This window comes from Mustela erminea, chromosome 9 (genome assembly GCF_009829155.1).
Source record: "Mustela erminea isolate mMusErm1 chromosome 9, mMusErm1.Pri, whole genome shotgun sequence".
Taxonomy (NCBI): domain Eukaryota; kingdom Metazoa; phylum Chordata; class Mammalia; order Carnivora; family Mustelidae; genus Mustela; species Mustela erminea.
This window is the reverse complement of record NC_045622.1, coordinates 37,963,824-37,980,442: the sequence shown is the minus strand read 5'-3', so window position 1 is coordinate 37,980,442 and position 16,619 is coordinate 37,963,824. Positions and strand designations below refer to the sequence as shown.

General features: G+C 37.7%; 2 protein-coding genes and 8 non-coding genes across 28 annotated transcripts in view; 1 reads left to right on the top strand and 9 right to left on the bottom strand.

Moving 5' to 3' along the window:
- The window catches only part of CEP295 (centrosomal protein 295), a 53,644-nt gene extending 47,678 nt beyond the window's left edge, over positions 1-5,966 (top strand). For 8 of the 9 annotated variants that reach the window (XM_032359145.1, XM_032359148.1, XM_032359147.1 and 5 more), the window contains 9 exons: positions 186-322; positions 1,029-1,200; positions 1,987-2,600; positions 3,333-3,473; positions 4,997-5,093; positions 5,244-5,408; positions 5,490-5,595; positions 5,685-5,784; positions 5,875-5,966. In XM_032359145.1, the coding sequence (XP_032215036.1) occupies positions 186-322; positions 1,029-1,200; positions 1,987-2,600; positions 3,333-3,473; positions 4,997-5,093; positions 5,244-5,408; positions 5,490-5,595; positions 5,685-5,784; positions 5,875-5,913 (1,571 nt within the window). In that variant the 3' untranslated portion in view covers positions 5,914-5,966. Of the gene's footprint in view, positions 1-185; positions 323-1,028; positions 1,201-1,986; positions 2,601-3,332; positions 3,474-4,996; positions 5,094-5,243; positions 5,409-5,489; positions 5,596-5,684; positions 5,785-5,874 lie in introns of those variants that run through there. The other variant, XM_032359150.1, reaches the window with a different exon arrangement.
- Positions 5,967-5,968: 2 nt separating this feature from the next.
- TAF1D (TATA-box binding protein associated factor, RNA polymerase I subunit D) lies at positions 5,969-16,561 on the bottom strand. 11 transcript variants are annotated; one of them, XR_004289329.1, is made up of 12 exons: positions 16,114-16,561; positions 14,789-14,946; positions 13,477-13,858; positions 12,463-12,638; positions 11,857-11,917; positions 11,039-11,211; positions 9,964-10,016; positions 8,932-8,980; positions 8,675-8,709; positions 7,858-7,906; positions 6,325-7,474; positions 5,969-6,086 (listed from the first exon to the last, which is right to left on the bottom strand). XR_004289329.1 is itself a non-coding variant. In XM_032359161.1 (6 exons), the coding sequence occupies exons 2-6, from the start codon at positions 14,824-14,826 to the stop codon at positions 11,065-11,067; spliced, it is 804 nt and encodes a 267-aa protein (XP_032215052.1). In that variant the 5' UTR covers positions 14,827-14,946; positions 16,114-16,561; the 3' UTR covers positions 10,421-11,064. The 11 variants fall into 11 exon arrangements, 1 of the variants encoding a protein (XP_032215052.1); XR_004289330.1 differs by having other exon boundaries at positions 6,325-6,890; positions 7,437-7,474; positions 8,675-10,016; XR_004289332.1 differs by having other exon boundaries at positions 6,325-6,438; positions 7,437-7,474; positions 8,675-10,016.
- On the bottom strand, positions 6,169-6,295 carry LOC116600475. The gene has a single exon (XR_004289675.1). It is a non-coding gene; the product is annotated as a small nucleolar RNA SNORA25 (small nucleolar RNA).
- LOC116600483 lies at positions 6,661-6,786 on the bottom strand. The gene has a single exon (XR_004289683.1). It is a non-coding gene; the product is annotated as a small nucleolar RNA SNORA32 (small nucleolar RNA).
- Positions 7,205-7,277, bottom strand: LOC116600470. Its single transcript, XR_004289671.1, has one exon. It is a non-coding gene; the product is annotated as a small nucleolar RNA Z40 (small nucleolar RNA).
- LOC116600476 lies at positions 7,597-7,731 on the bottom strand. Its single transcript, XR_004289676.1, has one exon. It is a non-coding gene; the product is annotated as a small nucleolar RNA SNORA1 (small nucleolar RNA).
- On the bottom strand, positions 7,978-8,115 carry LOC116600474. The gene has a single exon (XR_004289674.1). It is a non-coding gene; the product is annotated as a small nucleolar RNA SNORA8 (small nucleolar RNA).
- LOC116600496 lies at positions 8,815-8,886 on the bottom strand. Its single transcript, XR_004289694.1, has one exon. It is a non-coding gene; the product is annotated as a small nucleolar RNA SNORD5 (small nucleolar RNA).
- LOC116600484 lies at positions 9,032-9,162 on the bottom strand. The gene has a single exon (XR_004289684.1). It is a non-coding gene; the product is annotated as a small nucleolar RNA SNORA18 (small nucleolar RNA).
- On the bottom strand, positions 10,377-10,502 carry LOC116600491. The gene has a single exon (XR_004289690.1). It is a non-coding gene; the product is annotated as a small nucleolar RNA SNORA40 (small nucleolar RNA).
- Positions 16,562-16,619: the final 58 nt, after the last annotated feature.

The following is a 16,619-nucleotide window of genomic DNA, read 5'->3' as shown; positions in this document are numbered from 1 at the left end:
TTTGGAATGTGGAAAGTGGAAACTTGGTCAAAGGTTTTGGTCATTGAGAGTATCCTCATTTTTTGTATGTGGGACATAATGATAGGACTTAATTTGAAAGTGTCTGCTGACAATGAAAAAAATGGAAGTAATTTCATTAAATTGCAGTTACCTAAAATTAATCTTTTTTCTCAACGTTACAACAGTTGACCTTGACTTTCCGGAGTTGGAACACACTTTTCCAAATTTGCATCGTCAGCTATTTAAACCCTTAGAACCACATCCAGATTTTGATATATCATCATATTCTGGGATTTCTCAAGACAGCAGAGACTTTTACCAGGTACATTAATGTCGGTGCTTCATTGCTGTGAATTTCTAAAAACAAGAACAACAAAAAAACAAAACAGTAGTTCCTCACCTTGCTGCTAATTAGAATCACATGGAAAGCTTTTAAAAATCCCAGTGTCCAGGCTGTACCCAGACCAATTAAATCAGAATCCCTAGGCGTGCTTAGATTATCAGAAACTCTTTTCTGATAATCAGATAATTTCTGATAATCGCTCCCCAGGCGATTCTGATGTGGAGCCAAGATTGAAAACAAGCTGTACTAGAATTTTGTCCTGTCAGCCTTATCTCTGGCTAATGAGTACCATGCATAAAATGCTCAAGAATATTTTTATGGTTTGTGTTTTTTTATTACTAATTTTATAAAATTTAAGGCCTCTTTCTATATAGTAAGGCAGCTGAGATTTGAACCTCGGTCTTTCCACTCCCATACCCTGACATCCCAGGCTGTCCTACATAATAGTTCCTGCCTTTGAAAATGATTTCATTGTATTCTAAACTATGGTTAATTTGCAGTTTTCTAATAATTTTTGTCAAAGTCTCTTTGATATTAACTGAAATGGAAGAATTGGGTTTAAGTAAAGTAATAGTGTGAAAGTGAAGTGGTAATTAAGGCAGAGTAGTATCATAGGAACATGACTATTAATCCAGTTGGTAATACATAATCAGTATTTCAGCCTTAACCTGTTGTTTTCCATCAGAACTCAGATTCTTCGTGTGAAAGCCACCACACTGTTGGAGCACCCAGAAGCACAGTTTCCTTTACAGCACTGAAAACCAGCCTGAATTCTTCTAACACAAGCCCAAACCAGCAGCTGGACCCTCCTTTGGCTCATGCTGCTGCTCAGATATTTGCCACAGAAAAGACTGAAGGTATGATTAAGTTAAAAAATACTTTTGCTTTGGGGCGCCTGGGTGGCTCAGTGGGTTAAAGCCTCTGCCTTCGGCTCGGGTCATGATCTCAGGGTCCTGGGATCGAGCCCCACATCGGGCTCTCTGCTCAGCAGGGAGCCTTCTTCCCCTCCTCTCTCTCTGCCTGCCTCTCTCCCTACTTGTGATCTCTGTCTGTCAAATAAATAAATAAAATCTTTTAAAAAAAAAAAAAAAAAACCAACAACTTTTGCTTTATTTACACCCATTACACCAATTTTCCTTGGTGTGCCTAGCACCACTTGGTCAGTCCTGTCTTCACCCATTTCCAGTGTCACAGCTTCTGTTTCTCTGTGTATTCATTTCAATAACAGAATAATGCTCAGTTTGCATTTTTACAATTCTGAACTTGATAAAATAAAAGCAAAAGTCCTGCTCAACCCTAAGAGTTTTAGGTATTCTTCTAAAACTTCTTGTACAAACTTTATATATACACAGACATACATATTTTTATTTGAGATACACATGTACATTTTAGTCTAAGTTCCATCATTAAAATCAGTATTCTCTCTTAGGGAAGAGTCCTCATTATTCCTAATAACCATATTTTATTAGGCTAGGAGAAAATACATGGTGGGAGCAGAATTATTTGAATATCACTCTGACCATTCTTTTAGTTTTCTATTCATGTAATCTGACTTCATTATTTATAATTTAGTCAGACTATTAGAGATTATATCTGTATCCAGGTTTTACAACATGTAATTATGGTTAACTTATTTCTTTCAGGATCTGAACAATCTTTTCAACAGCTTCTGCCAGAATTTTCTTCACAGGAGGGGAGCCAACATATTGATCTACCAAGTATTTTTAGCATTGAAGCAAGAGATTCTTCCCAAGGCATGGAAAATCAGAACTATTCTGAACAGACTGAAATACAAAATAAGAAAAAAAGTGTTCATTTCCACCTCTGTGTAGAAAATTTACAGAGTTCAGTTTTCAGTTCCTCTGATGAGGCTAATGTATTTCATCCCTTAAGTCTACAGTATAGCACGCCGTGTGGGTCTACCTCTAGTGTGTGCTCAACAAAAGCCCAACCCCAAGGCAGAAAAGAAAGACTGAGCTTTGAAGAACCATCAGAAAGAGGACTTGATGGAGATAAAACTGAAAGCCTTGGGGTTTTAAATATAAATTCACATGTGGAGGAAATGGATTCTCAATCCTGTGTCAGAACAGTGGAAAGGGGAACTTCAGTTCAAGCACCATATTCTGTTGAGAATGAAAAGTATTTTAAGAATTCCACTAAGACAGAAACTCCAAAAATCCCAGGAAACCTTTCTCACCTAGCAGAGTCAGAGCTCTTTTTAAGTTCTGGATCATTACAGAGCTCTATTCCAGTGTGGGTAAGTGAAATGTTGTATATAAATTCATTTCCACAAGTCTTTTGAAACCAAATTCAAGAGAAACAACTGAAATTCTTGCTGATATTCCTGAGATAGTCAATCTCGTAATCATTGTAAATCTCCAAAAGGTCTGGTCCCAGTTGACGCATCTTTTTTCTGATGGCTTGACCTGTGCTTCAGCCTCTTTAATCTGCTTGTTTCAACTCCAGTCACCTGAATATGGTTTTCACTTTCTAGTAGTTTGTTCTTTTACTGATAAACATAGATTAGAAATTATATTGACAGCAAGAGTGACATCTGGGCCACATTGTGTGTTTTATTTTGCGGGTTTTGGGTGGTTTTGTGTTTGTTTTGCAAATTCTTGTTCAGTAATTAAAGATACTTCCTCTAAAAATGTGGTTTGGCAACAGTGGCCTCCATCTGGCTGCACCGCACCAGCTACTGATCTAGATTACGCCCTCAGGTCCTACACAGCTCCCAGTCAACCTTCATTTGTACTATCTGCGTAGCCCCATAATAAGCATTTGGGCTTACAACCCTTGCAATAGCTACTTTCAGACAATTATTTTGCCCATCCCCAAAGTCCTAAGTATTTCTAAAAGTGGGTCAGGGGTTGGGGAAGGCACCACTGTGGTCTCCACGGACCACCATTGTTCTTCCTCTGTAACATAGATTATTTTTGTATTTTTAATGTTTTAAGCATATGGTTTCCTTTTGAATTTTATTGCACAGGAGACAGAGTCTGGCCATGGTATAATAGAAGAACCAGAGCTTACATTACTAAGCACCAGTGATATCAGTATTGCTGAAATGGATCTTGCAAATCTAACACTAGAAGAAAGGAAAGGAAATGAGGCAAAAAGCAGTTCTCAGGTAAACTTCATAGCTCTCTTTAATATGAATATACCTCATTAATAGAGCAACACAATAAACTGAGAGTAAGGCAACAGGTCTTTTAAGTAGTTTCTGCATGGCATTTTTTTACATTAGAATTGTTTGCCAGCTAATTTCCTTCCCCTTTCTGGGTGCAAATGCACTCAACTACATAGTGAACAGGCAGAGGTTACTGTGCTTACAAGCACCTGACAGCAGACAGGAAGAGACCAGCTCTCAAACTGCCCGATAGCATTGTGTTGTACCATTTAATAGCCCTAAAGACATTCATCTTATGACGCTATAGTTTTCATTAGGACCTGGAATTACTGGAACTCAGGAATGAATTGATTCAGTGAAATATTGATTTTGTTCCCAAAAAGGCAGTGGAGCTCTAGGATAGGTAAAAATCAGGGGATTTATCCGGAGGGGGATACAAAATGAGTGCTATTACCTTTTAAGTTTATTTTGTGTGGGTCAGTCCCAAAGAAAAAATGAAGATATATTTCAAGTTATGAAACACAAAAATGGGTTTTGAGTTCTGTTAGCTACAGGTTCTTTTTTTTTTTTTTTTTTTTTAAAGATTTTATTTATTTATTTGTCAGAGATCACAAGTAGGCAGAGAGGGGAGGAAGCAGGCTCCCCACAGAGCAGAGAGCCTGATACAGGCTCGATCCCAGGACCCTGGGATCATGACCCGAGCCTAAGGCAGAGGCTTTAACCCCCTGAGCCACCCAGGCGCCCCTAGCTACAGGTTCTTTATAGTTTTCTCCAATGCAAGCAAACCATTCTTCCTGGCCCACTTCACTGCTTAGGAGATAGTCATTGGAGGGAATCGTGCCACAAATTTAATTCTAGTTAATTAATAAGGACTCTAGGTTATGGTAGATAAATTCATTGATCACAGAACTGCAGCCTGGAAACAGAAAATCTAAATCCCAACCCACCAACTATTTGATGCAGTCTATTAATTTACCCTCTTACAAATCCCAGATTCTCTATAGTATTGTGGCAGGACTTTTCTTACGGCCTGATACTGTATTAAATTACTTATCTAAAAAATGGCTCCATACCTAGGAGGACTGGTTGCTGTGGTTACTGATAAGGGTAATTTGGGGAAGCAGGAGACAAGTAGGGCCGATGCAGAAGTGGTTTGGAAGAACTTGACAGGAATGGGGGTGAGGGGGGAGCTTTTGGCTAGAGTAGGCTGGTCAGATAAAACATTTTAATAGGAATAGTCTTTTTTTTTTTTTTTTAACTTCCCTTCCCAGAAAACTTAAGTCTTATGAGAACCAGCACAAAGGAAGAATAGAAGCTAAGTTTATGGGACACAGATTCCTATACTGCATTTAAGGATTAGAGTAAGGCATCGCTGCCTACCTCCCCCAAAGACCACATCTGTCTATCTGAGGAAACCGGGGATTTAGAAATTGTTAAAGGTTTTAGAACCTAGCTTGTGATACTGTTCAGAGATGAAGCCATAAATTCATCGAGAATTTTTTTTTCCTTTTTTTTGCAATTAGGTGAGTGAACTTCTACCTTTTGTAACAGTAACAGAAACCTTGGATTATCCAGATGTATCTGAACACAGCACGGAGGAGCACATGTTTGTGTCTGCAGGTAGGCCCTTGAGCATCTGAAATGGTTAGTGTTACCCAAGGGGCCAGCAGAGTTCCCCATTCAGTTCTAATAGTCACACTGCCCCACAATCTTGTATACTACTACCACAATATTAAAAGCTTCATTTTTTTTTTTTTTTTTTTTAAACAGAAACCCCTCCAAAGATTATAGCTCTACCTGGGAGCTTACAAGAAGCATTTATAAAGAGGAAAAAATCATTTATAGAAAGATCCTCCCAGAGACAGAAAGAAATAAAGAATAAAATTCGTATTTCTGAAAATTCTCAAATCAAAATAGCTAAGGAGAAACCTACAGGTATGTTCCACATAATCTGCATCAGCTCGCACAGAGAATGAAGCATTGTAATATTTGCCAAGTCACTTGTTCTCTGCTCAGGCTCATCTGTGAATCGCCTGAAGGGTGTGAATAAAGTTAAGGTTAGAGTGTCACTTCCTGAAGACAGAAAGACTGCACAAGCCCTCATGCATCAAAGAGCCCTAAGGTACAGGGGTTGTGTGGGTGTGTGTGTGTGTGTGTGTATGAATAGGAATTCACACTCCATCCTTAGTTCTGCGTATACATTTCTTACAGATCATACAATCAGTTAGCTGAAGTCAAACAGCAAAGGGACGAGAAAGCAAAGCAAGATGCATACACCCAAAACAGAGCAAGGGCTAAAGAATTTCATAAGGTGAGCTAGGCCCCCTACAATTTTTCTGTGTCTAGGGTATACTACAATGAGTAACATACTAAATTTTTGGTTTTTTTATTCCCTCCACAGCAAACACTGGAGAAACTTAGAGCCAAAAATACATGCTGACTTTCTACTAAAAGTGTAAAGTTTTTTTTTAAATTATGTGTAACATAGGCAAAAATTATTTAAAGCCAATAAATTTTTATTTAAGGAGTTTTTATATGTGATTACTTCCACTGCCAGTCACTGCTCATCACCATAGTTCCTCCAAAGTTAGAATCATAATCTTCAAAACAGCCCTGAGAACGAGAGTATATATATACATTAGTTAAACTTGGGAGACATTTCTTTCCCACTTGACCAATCATAGAAGCAGCTAAATCTTGTATCTCCTCAGGAAAACATAGCACTATTGAGTAACTATTACATCCTATGGAGAACTCTAATATTTGGTCACAGCGTTAAGAGCTCTTGGTTTTAGTCCCGCAAGCCCTCTTTGAAATGACCTATAAATTATTTTTTCAAATGTGTACATACCTTTTAAAAAGAACTTGATCAATCCACAGTTGTCACTGTCACTCCTATATAACAGGAACATAAAGTAAGGTTCCATTTCCAGAGATGATCATGTAAACTGAAGCCAGCCTCCCTCTATTAAATATATTACATTACAAGTTGCATGGTTATTTACAATATGGAAGGAGTTAGCAAAAGACATCTCTTAGAGATCTAGGAATGCACTGTTCAGTATACTAGCCATGTATGTTCAGATGAGAAGCTGAAATAGGACCATTACCAAATCACGTATGGCTTCTGTTAAATTTATACTGGACAGGGCTAATCTAAGGCAATGGAAATAGAACATAGTTGGTAAAATGTTCCCAATAGGCTGAATGCTAGCAAAGTAGCAGAAAGAAAGAAAACCTAGTGGGAAAATTTTTTTATGGTCATGTCCACAGCAAATGAGAAACTGCATTCTCAAAGCCTTGGTAATGACCATTATACCATTATACAGTGCAACAGCAAATTAACTTGCCAGAGTTCTTTCAGCTGGGTTTCTTGCATCTCCATTTGAATACGGACATAATTTAAGAACTCCCCACCTATGGAAAATTTTAAAGTTCAGACTCTACTTTTCAAAATGCAGTTAATTAGGTTCCCAAGTATCCTGAAACCCAGTTCTATACTAATATGTGCTGAAAATTGCCGACTTAAAACTACAGAGTTGGAATAACTGCTTTCAATCCAATTCATTTAAATGTTGGGAACAAAGATATTTTAAACTAAAGCTATATTCATTTGCATTCATACCCTAATTGGCATGAAATGCCCTCCGGTTAACTCCAAAGTAACTACTCACGTTTCAGTTAACTTTTACTTTAGAGCTTTTGCTGGAAAGCACAGATCTCATTTAGATGGATGTTCAGAAAGGCTACTTTCATTCAGCGCATTCAGAGCAGTTGAACATTTTGCCCATCATCATAACATCACAAATCACTGGCAAACAGTATAAACACAAACTGCAGCCTTTCAACATCTAGGGTTTTGTGTTTAAAGTGGTGAGATAATGAACTACCAGGACTAGTGGCTTTCAAAATTAGGTAAATTAATGGATTCCATCTCCTAGGGCTTCTTAGGGGAAATCTTACCTATAATCTTTGGGATCCAATGTCTTTACTTCAGGGCCCTAGAAGTCAAATTGTAGAAGTGCACTGACTGCTATTTTGGCAAACAGATCTAAAATCATTCCTTAACTGTTTCTAATGCTTAAGTCTTATTTCTTCCACTCTACTCCATGAACGTAAGAGAAAATGTTACAGGCCTCATTGTCACCACAGCAATAAACTTGCTGTGATGGAAGCATAACCTGTGTCCCAATGTAGCCACATTAACAATTTCTGGACACCATGAACAGTGGTGCCCATTTCCATCTACAATGAGGCTTTATTGAAGTTCCTCTCCAGCTTAAAATCTATACAAACTTTCTGCCTCTCTGTACTGAAGTCCTGCTGTTTTGCTAACCAGAAAAAAGCAAGCAGCCACTAGAAGCAACTGAAATTTAAGCCTTACCTGTTTAGGGTCTGAGTGTGGATCTGTCTGGTTCTCAATTTCAAACACCCTAGAAAAGGAGAAGCATTACTTCCTCTTGAAAATTATCTCAAGCTGAGCAGTACAAAAAACCGTTAAGAATACTGTTTCAGTAAAAATACCAGGTTTAACATGCACGAAGCCAAGAAAACCAACGATGCCAGATACTGAGTTTCTATTGCACTGTCCTTTGAACACCCAGCAGGAATGAGCTGCTGAGGGCAGATACCATGCAGTGCGATCCTGCCAGATATATAAACACCTCTACCTATAGGCTACAATGCTACCTCCTGAGAAACGTTCTCTACAAATTTCAGTTCTTGTAATTATTCCTGTCATTCCAATAAGACAACTACTTTACCTCCATCTTAAGTACATAAACCTAGTCCTGATTATCTTTCCTATCTCTGTATAAGGCACATACAGAACTGTTAAGTCAAATCACTAAAAGAAATTTTGCATTAGAAATCAAGATTAGTTGCTATTATTATTAAGCAGAATTCCTTAAAAAAAAAAAAACCCTCAATATCTCTGTTGTAATATATCCAAATATGTTATTAGGATGAACCGTAGGAACTACTTAATAAAGATACAGAAGAGGGCATTTTCATGTTACTCCCTAGACATGCAGTCTCTTCAGTTTGTCAAGTATTGTGGCAAATATTTCTACCAAGATCTTGATACTTCTGTTGCATACCCAGATAACTACTGCACACAACAGTATGCTGACCTCACAACTTACTTTTCAGAACTTTTGGATCCTTAATAAATTTCAACAAAAACTGCATTTTCCACCTACCTCTAAATATGAGTGAGTTCAAATCATATTCACCCCTATAGATAAAACATCAAAAGATTAAGGACAGTTTTAAGTTTGATTAAAATCTAAAACCTAAATATATGATTAGTATCCAAACTGTTTTTTTAAGCTATAACCAGCTCTGTCAGAATTAAGTTTTAGTTCATGTCTGTATCATCCAGCAGTTGAACAATTAAATTCATCATCTGAACTGTAACAGTGCCCCAAAGATTATACTGTCCCCAATGAAAACTTACCTAAACTATCCACCCTAGAACTGTACAGATTATTGGGATACACCAATACCTAAGATTTAAAAAACATAACTATTAGGTCAGAGTTTTAGCAGATAATGTTAAGTGTCTTGCAGTTCTTTCCCACAGATCTAACACATAGTTCTGTGAATAAAGGAAACCACACAAATACTCTATGAGGCGTTTCCAACGATGTAGGTCTACAGAAAAAGCCCCATCGGGATAGACCTCAACACTGTTTAGTTTAAAATTGGAAGATTCCACAGGAAAAGCAATTAGAACTGTGATCTAAGTCTCTGAGTTCAAAGGTGTGCAAAAAGCCAAGTATTTACAAATTAAATCATTCCACATATTTTAAACATTAAGGATTTTTAAAATACTTACAGGAAGGAGTCAGTCTATACTGAGAATAAAGACCAAAGACTGAAGGTAAGTACAAAATAGCTACTAGAGAAACCACCAAAGGAAGATTTCCATACTTAAGTCTTGATTTCGGCAAACTCCAGTATCACAGTTTATTTTGTCTAGGACATCCCCAGATTACAGCAAAGTGTTTGATTTTTTTGCCTCATCTTAAGAGCGATCATTATTTGATGTCACTTATAAAAAAATATGGGAAAATATTAAGGTGGCTATATTGTTGTTCCCATTTAGAAAATCACTGGAAGATAAACAAATTGGGTGCTTTTTAATTAAACTTTGCATCATTCAGATTTAGGTAATCTTATGTCCTCTAATCATTTCTAACATTACACTGTTAAATCCTATATCTTACTTTAGATTATGCTTTGGTTTAAAATAAATGCATGAAACAGAAATATCCAGTATTCTGATTATTTCAATATAAACTAACTTAGAGTTTATGGAAACCCTTTCCTGCAAGTACAGTGAAGCTTGTACCTTCCCCTATAAAATGTGTGACCCCTAAAATTCGTTTTTCTGGAACATCAAATTATAAAATCGCAAAATGTAATGAAACCCGTGGAAGTATGAACTGTCTGACAAAGTACATTTCAACAAATCTGATCCACTCACCTAAAAGTGTAAGATGTACCTTTAATCCCAGACATTGTGTTCAAGTGAAAAGCCTACAAAAAACAAGGCATCTTTGTTTCATGTCAACATTAAAATTAGAATACTAATTCAGTACAGCTGAGATTTCCCTTATATGCTTCTAGTTAATTTTACAGTCCTGGAATCGTCCTTCAGGTTTGTCAGTACCCCCCACTATGACTTTAATCTGTCTTAGGGACTCTTGTTCCTTCTTGAAGATTTTTTATTTCCTTCTTGAAGATTTTTTATTTTATTTGACAGATCACAAGGAGAGAGGGGAAAGCAGGCTCCCTGATCAGAAAGCCCGATGCAGGGCTTGATCCCAGAACCCTGAGATCATGACCTGAGCCGAAGGCAGAAGCTTTAACCCACTGAGCCACCCAGGCACCCCGGATCTTGTTCCTTCTTATCTGTATCAAAACTCATACTGAGCCATGAGTTCTGGGTTGCAAAAGAGGATTTATTTTTTGCACTTTGTCTAAGTCTTTGTTCACAAACTAAACAAAAACAGCAAAAGTGCGAACATAAAATATAGTAGACATTTAGTGGCACAATCAGCAATATACAGTAGTGATGAAAATTGGTAGTTAAAGAGTCTAGGTAACTAGTAAGTTATTAGAGTACTACACATTTGAAGCTAAAGGTCACTTTTGAGTGAAACAGCCATCAAAATGGTTTCGGGTACTCTTGAGGAATGGATGGTTGGTTGTCCATCATTAGTGATTACTGTTTCAGGATTACAATCTCTGTACTTCCTTGAGTTGAATGCACAACTAACACCTGGAAGTGCTTACCCTGAAATGAATAAGTATAGGCAAAATGGATCTTCTGTTTATGATTTCTCAAGTGATTATTTCTGCTATTCTAGCCTCAATTTTCTGTGATAATTTCACTGTTTTTTAAAATATTTTTTTCTAGTAATTCTTTAGAAGTTTCACTAACTTGTTCAGATTTTCTTCTGTCCTTAGCAGGTTCTCTTTTATCACTACACCAACATATGTATTTGTATTTATCGTCTTTACTTTCTATGAAAAGCTGTTTTCTCTCTTCTGTTTACCTTAACATTCATATTCCTATCTCTTTTCAGGCCATTCTATACTCTTGTCCAATGTTTTTAGACTTTGATGCTCTCTTTTTAGACAAAGCAGCTTCTTCAGTACATTCCTCTTGTTGTATATACACATTCTTCATCTTTGGTACTTGAGAACTTATAATGAACTCATTATGGTCCTGCATTAAAAAAAAAATCACCATTAAATGACTACTAAATTTTATTGTTTTAATAATTACACATTACTTAACTCTAGATTACTTAAAATAACCTGGTGACTAAGGCATGATGTTAAAAACCCAAATTCGGCTTTTTTTTTTTTTTCATTAGAAAATCCTAATTAGACATCTAACAGCAAGCACATTAAACTTATTAACAGTTCTGGGTAGGAGAAGAATCAATGAAACAAGATGGGATTGGGAGGGAGACAAACCATAAGTGACTCTTAATCTCACAAAACAAACTGAGGGTTGCTGGGGGAAGGGGTGTGGGGTTATGGACACTGGGGAGGGTATGTGCTTTGGTGAGTGCTGTGAAGTGTGTAAACCGGGTGATTCACAGACCTGTACTCCTGGGGATAAAAATATGTTTATAAAAAATAAAAAATTTAAATGGAAAAAAAAAACTTATTAACAGTTCTGAAAAGCCCATGTTCTCATCAAGTATCCAATAATTCCTATTTTTATTCTTAAATTTCCTGTACCACATCTATTGAACCTTTCAAAAATTAAATTCAGAATCTAAGACAGTAAACTAGTGGATTAAATTCTTCCTGAATAACTGCTTATCCTCCGAAAATCAAATGGGACAAAAATGTCACTTACCACCAATTTGATATCACATTCGCCATTTTGTTCAACATTTGTTGCAGACCCATCCTCTGTTCTGTAACATTAAAACATACTCTCAGACGACAAAATCATCCAGACCCTATCAGTAATATACTGTCATGATCTACAACTAAAATAGCAGTATTAGTAAGGAGAAAAATTATGTTGTCATGTAGGACATCCCAAAATGGATGCCTCATGTGCCAAGCTCAAAGCTCAACTACAACCCAGATGGCTTATTGTATCTGTACCTCCCCATTAATGTTAATGTATAAACAAATCCATAACATTAATATGTAACAAGTAACACTTATAAGTAACATAACAAACAACATGTAACAGGTTACTTGTAACACCATAACATAACATGTAACAAGTAACACCAAAATTTAAAAACATTTAATTTGATAAAATCTAGGACCAAGGAGCACCTGGGTGGCTCAGGTCGTGGTCTCAGGGTCCTGGATTGAGCCCGCTCAGCAGGAAGCCTGCTTCTCCTTTCTGCCTGCCTGTGATCTCTATCAAATAAATAAACCCCCCCCCCAAAACAACAAAACAAAAAACCCTAGGACCAAAATTATGTCACATGATTAAACTCACTCTGACTCTTCAATAGGCGACAGAGCTCCATCATCATCCAAGTATTTGTATCTACGACTATCAAAATCTTCTTTTTCTAAATCTTCACCAACATTCATTTGTTTCAAGGATTCCTTGAGGTAGTATTCATACTTCAGTTTTTCAAGGTAGTTGAAAAATCCTCTTGCCACTGCTTGCTAAATATCAAAAACACTTCATGTAATGATGTTACAAAATGCAGAATTTTCTTCCATGAGTTAGCAGATGCCTTATGTTCCAAAATGGAAAGGATCCCTTTACCAGACTCTTAAGCGGTCTTAAATTACTCTCTGCTGTATATGGATCACATATACCCGATGCTAGCTCCAAGAGAAATCCACTATCTACCTAGCACGTTATCAAATTTACCTAAGTTGTTATACCAAGAAAAACTCAGCACATATCTTGTATTGTCTGGGGATTTCTAAAGACATTTTTAAATACAAAGAGAAACAAATCCCATGTTCATATAATCAGCTTTAAACATAAAAGATCAGTATTCTTTCAAACCACCCATTCTAGAGCAAAGTTTGTAAATTACGCAATAATTTAACTCAAGTATTTGAGAGTCTAATGCTAAAAACGTTATTTGTCAGGCAATTCTGTCAAAATCAAATATTCAGTACCTGAAAGAAAACGGCCTCCACGGAAGCCACTACACATAGAAGATATGGATGGGCTTGACTTAGGTTACTGTAAAACTGGGAATCACTAGAGTTTTAGGGATGATATTTAAAGACCTGGTGAGATCAAGGGATTTTTTATTAACAGCCTTGAAGCACCTCATAAATGGATACATTCACTGAATACACCCAGGTGAAGTCTGTGCAAAAGGATAGACTGGTCCTGAAGTGGCAGTAAGTGTACAGAAGAGTATTATCAAAGTTACAGATTCCATCCATGTTCCTCCAGCCGTATCTAAATTCTCAAAGTGGCCAACAAGTCATTTCAGACATTTCAGCTATGCGTATCCACACATATAAAATACTGGCTCACCTCAAAGGTTAAAATCTTTCTCCAAGGTAATGGTTTCCTTGCACTCTCGGATTCTAAAAATGGGAACCCAGATCCTTTGTCTTGAACTTGTTTCTTATTTATTTGGGAACGTCTACTGGTTTTTCTCCCTTTTGGTCTTCCTTTTGGTCTTCCTGTTGGTTTGTATTTCTTCTTTTTACGTTTTCGTTTTCTGTTTTTGAATCTCTCAAAAATAGCTTTTAAAGTCAACGGTCTTGGTTCGAAAGAGTCGTCACTAGATGAATCCCTTGCTTGAGCAACTTCAGGTGAATGAACAAACTTTCTAGGACGGTTTCTTTGCACCCTTTTAGGTGAGTAAGGGACACACTGAGTTTTAAATAGGCTGCTACCAGAAGAGTTATCACTAGAAAAAAGGTGAAAGAATTAATTGTACTTTTATATTACAAAATGCTTATTACCATAAGCTACTTTTCTTTTTTTTTTTTTTTAAAGATTTTATTTATTTATTTGACAGACAGAGATCACAAGCAGGCAGAGAGGCAGGCAGAGAGAGAGGAGGAAGCAGGCTCCCTGCTGAGCAGAGAGCCCGATGCGGGGCTCGATCCCAGGACCCTGGGATCATGACCTGAGCAGAAGGCAGCGGCTTAACCCACTGAGCCACCCAGGCGCCCCACCATAAGCTACTTTTCTTCCACAGACCAAAAGCAGGAAAAAATGCTCGAGATAATTTTTAAGATGGGCTCAGGACTAAACCAACCACCTTGTTCTGACCACCTAAAATGGACCATAATGTCATGTGCCATACTGCCAATAGCACTTACCAAAAAATGACCTTCCAAGAGAAATAATTTTAATTTCCAAAGGCAGTCTTGTTTACTGCTAGAGCTTGCTCTAAATAAAACAAAAGTAGCCTAGCAAACATTTAATTTCAATACAATAGAAATGCTGATTTGATTTCCCAGTTAACTAGCTATTTCCATCATGTATATACATGTGCCAGCACTATTATAATGTGCATTACCTGAACACGCTGATTTTTTAAGCAAGATATGCCACTGATACCTATTTTCCTGTTAAGATTAGGATGATTTAGCCAGGAAGAGATACCAAATTGGCCCAGAGAATACTCTCCTGTTTCCCCAGGATTAAGAATCTGTCCCACTGTTAACTACATAAACTGAAGACCCATGTAAAACAAGTTTTCTTTTTCTTTCCTTATTCTTGAAAATTATCTCTATTACTTATCCAGTAATAAAAATACAGTGAAGTTATCAGTAAATCTAGTCAGTTTTGCAGTAAAAATCTAGTGGGAGTTGATTAAAATAGCACCTACCTTTCACTGTCAATTTCCACAGCTGAATTAGATGCCATTATAGAGTTGAGAAATTCATTCCCGTTACATACTCTCCCAAGTCCTTCTCCAAATTGTTTATTCACCACTTGTAATTTGCTTCAGAATTCTGACAATTCAGTAAACGTGATGTAGTTCCTCTGAACAATGCCAACAGAATACAAAATTGGATGTGGTCAGATTATGTCACATTTTATATAAATAAAGGCAAAAATCATATACTAGGCCTAGGATTTTTATGTTAAGAATCATCCATTTCAAATCAAATTCTAAACTCTGGAAACTGAATTCCCAATTTCCATTTTTCAGTTGTCTTCTCAATCTATCCAGTGGAGTAAGATTCCAGAACAGTAAGTACTGTCGTTTCCAAAAAAAAAGGTTAAACATCTTCCCATGATACAAAATGTAATTGTACTAACTATGCAATATACAATTAAAAGTATTCACATACAATTAATGGCCAAAAGCCATTTTTCAAGAGCCGATGGGAACTCCTTGGAAAAACTTATACAAAGTCAGAAGGCAGTGTTGCTTCATTGTATCAGGAAAAATAATCAGCATTTACTAGGTCAGTCCAAACTACTGGATTTCCATTTACAGCCTCTTCTTATTCATCAAAGTCACTCGTTAAAACCTCTTCCTTGGCATATTACCTCCTTGCTATTATGAGTACTAACAAGTTATGAATTCTCACTTTTCAATGAAAGGCTAACAGACCACACAATGGTGCCCTTTGTCTTTTTATAATCTCACTGGAAAATCTGACAATAGGGGGCAAAAAAAGAAGTCTATTTTACTACTTCATCTCCCTTACAGGGCTACCAACATTCTTCCGTTTTAGTGTTGTCTTTAGTATACTTGAGAATGACAACATAGTGAAGAAAGCAATCCTAGGATAAAATGACAAAACAGCTCAAATACAAGAAATCAAAAAGGTCAGGAAGATCTTAAGAGATCTGCAAAATGTCCGATGGACTCGTGGTAATTTCACGGTATGTTCTGTTTTTTTAAAACACGAAAACCTAAGTATTCAGAAATAACTGCTCAAAAACGAAATTTAACAAAAATTGGGTCCAACGGCACTGCTGTTATACCAAAAGGTTAGGTTATTACAGCACAGTGGAGTTAACTCAAAAAAACCGCTTTTCCGGAAACCCTGCAGAAAGCATTCCTAACCAGCGTACTTCTACATCCAAAGATCCAGCGGGAGGCCCAGCAGCGAGGCGGCACGCTTTCGCAGTGCTAACAATCCCTCCAACCTCTTGCTATGCCTGACCTTGGGGGGAGTGTCTCCAGGAAGCACCTACCTCACCTCCTGCACAGAAGGCGTCAGAAATGGTCACCTCGCACTTAGAAAAAAAATCACAAAACGTGCACATGTCCGTAACGCCTAATTTTAACATCTGCATCCAGACACAAGGCAGCAAGCCCATGAACGCGGAGGCGCGGGCCACACAGTGCAGCCACGAAGCCTTCCGCCCTCGGGGCCTGCTTTCCACGGCTCGAGCCTCCCGAGCAACGCGGGGATCCCGGGAAAAGCCAGCTCCTCTCGCTCACCAGGCCCAATCCTACCTTATTCCTACCCACCCAGGTTCGCAAATGGCTTGCACCAAAACTGCCGGCCCACTCCGGGAGTCTGTGGCGCCCTCGCACCCCGCAACGCAGGCCCTGGAGGTCTGCACGCCAAACCTCAGTGCCCCCACAGCCTACCACTGCTCACCTCCACAACCTCGCGGAACGAAAAGAGAGATTCTTCCGCGACCCAGCTACTAGTGGGAGCGAAATATCGCGAGAACAGTCGAACGCCACGAGG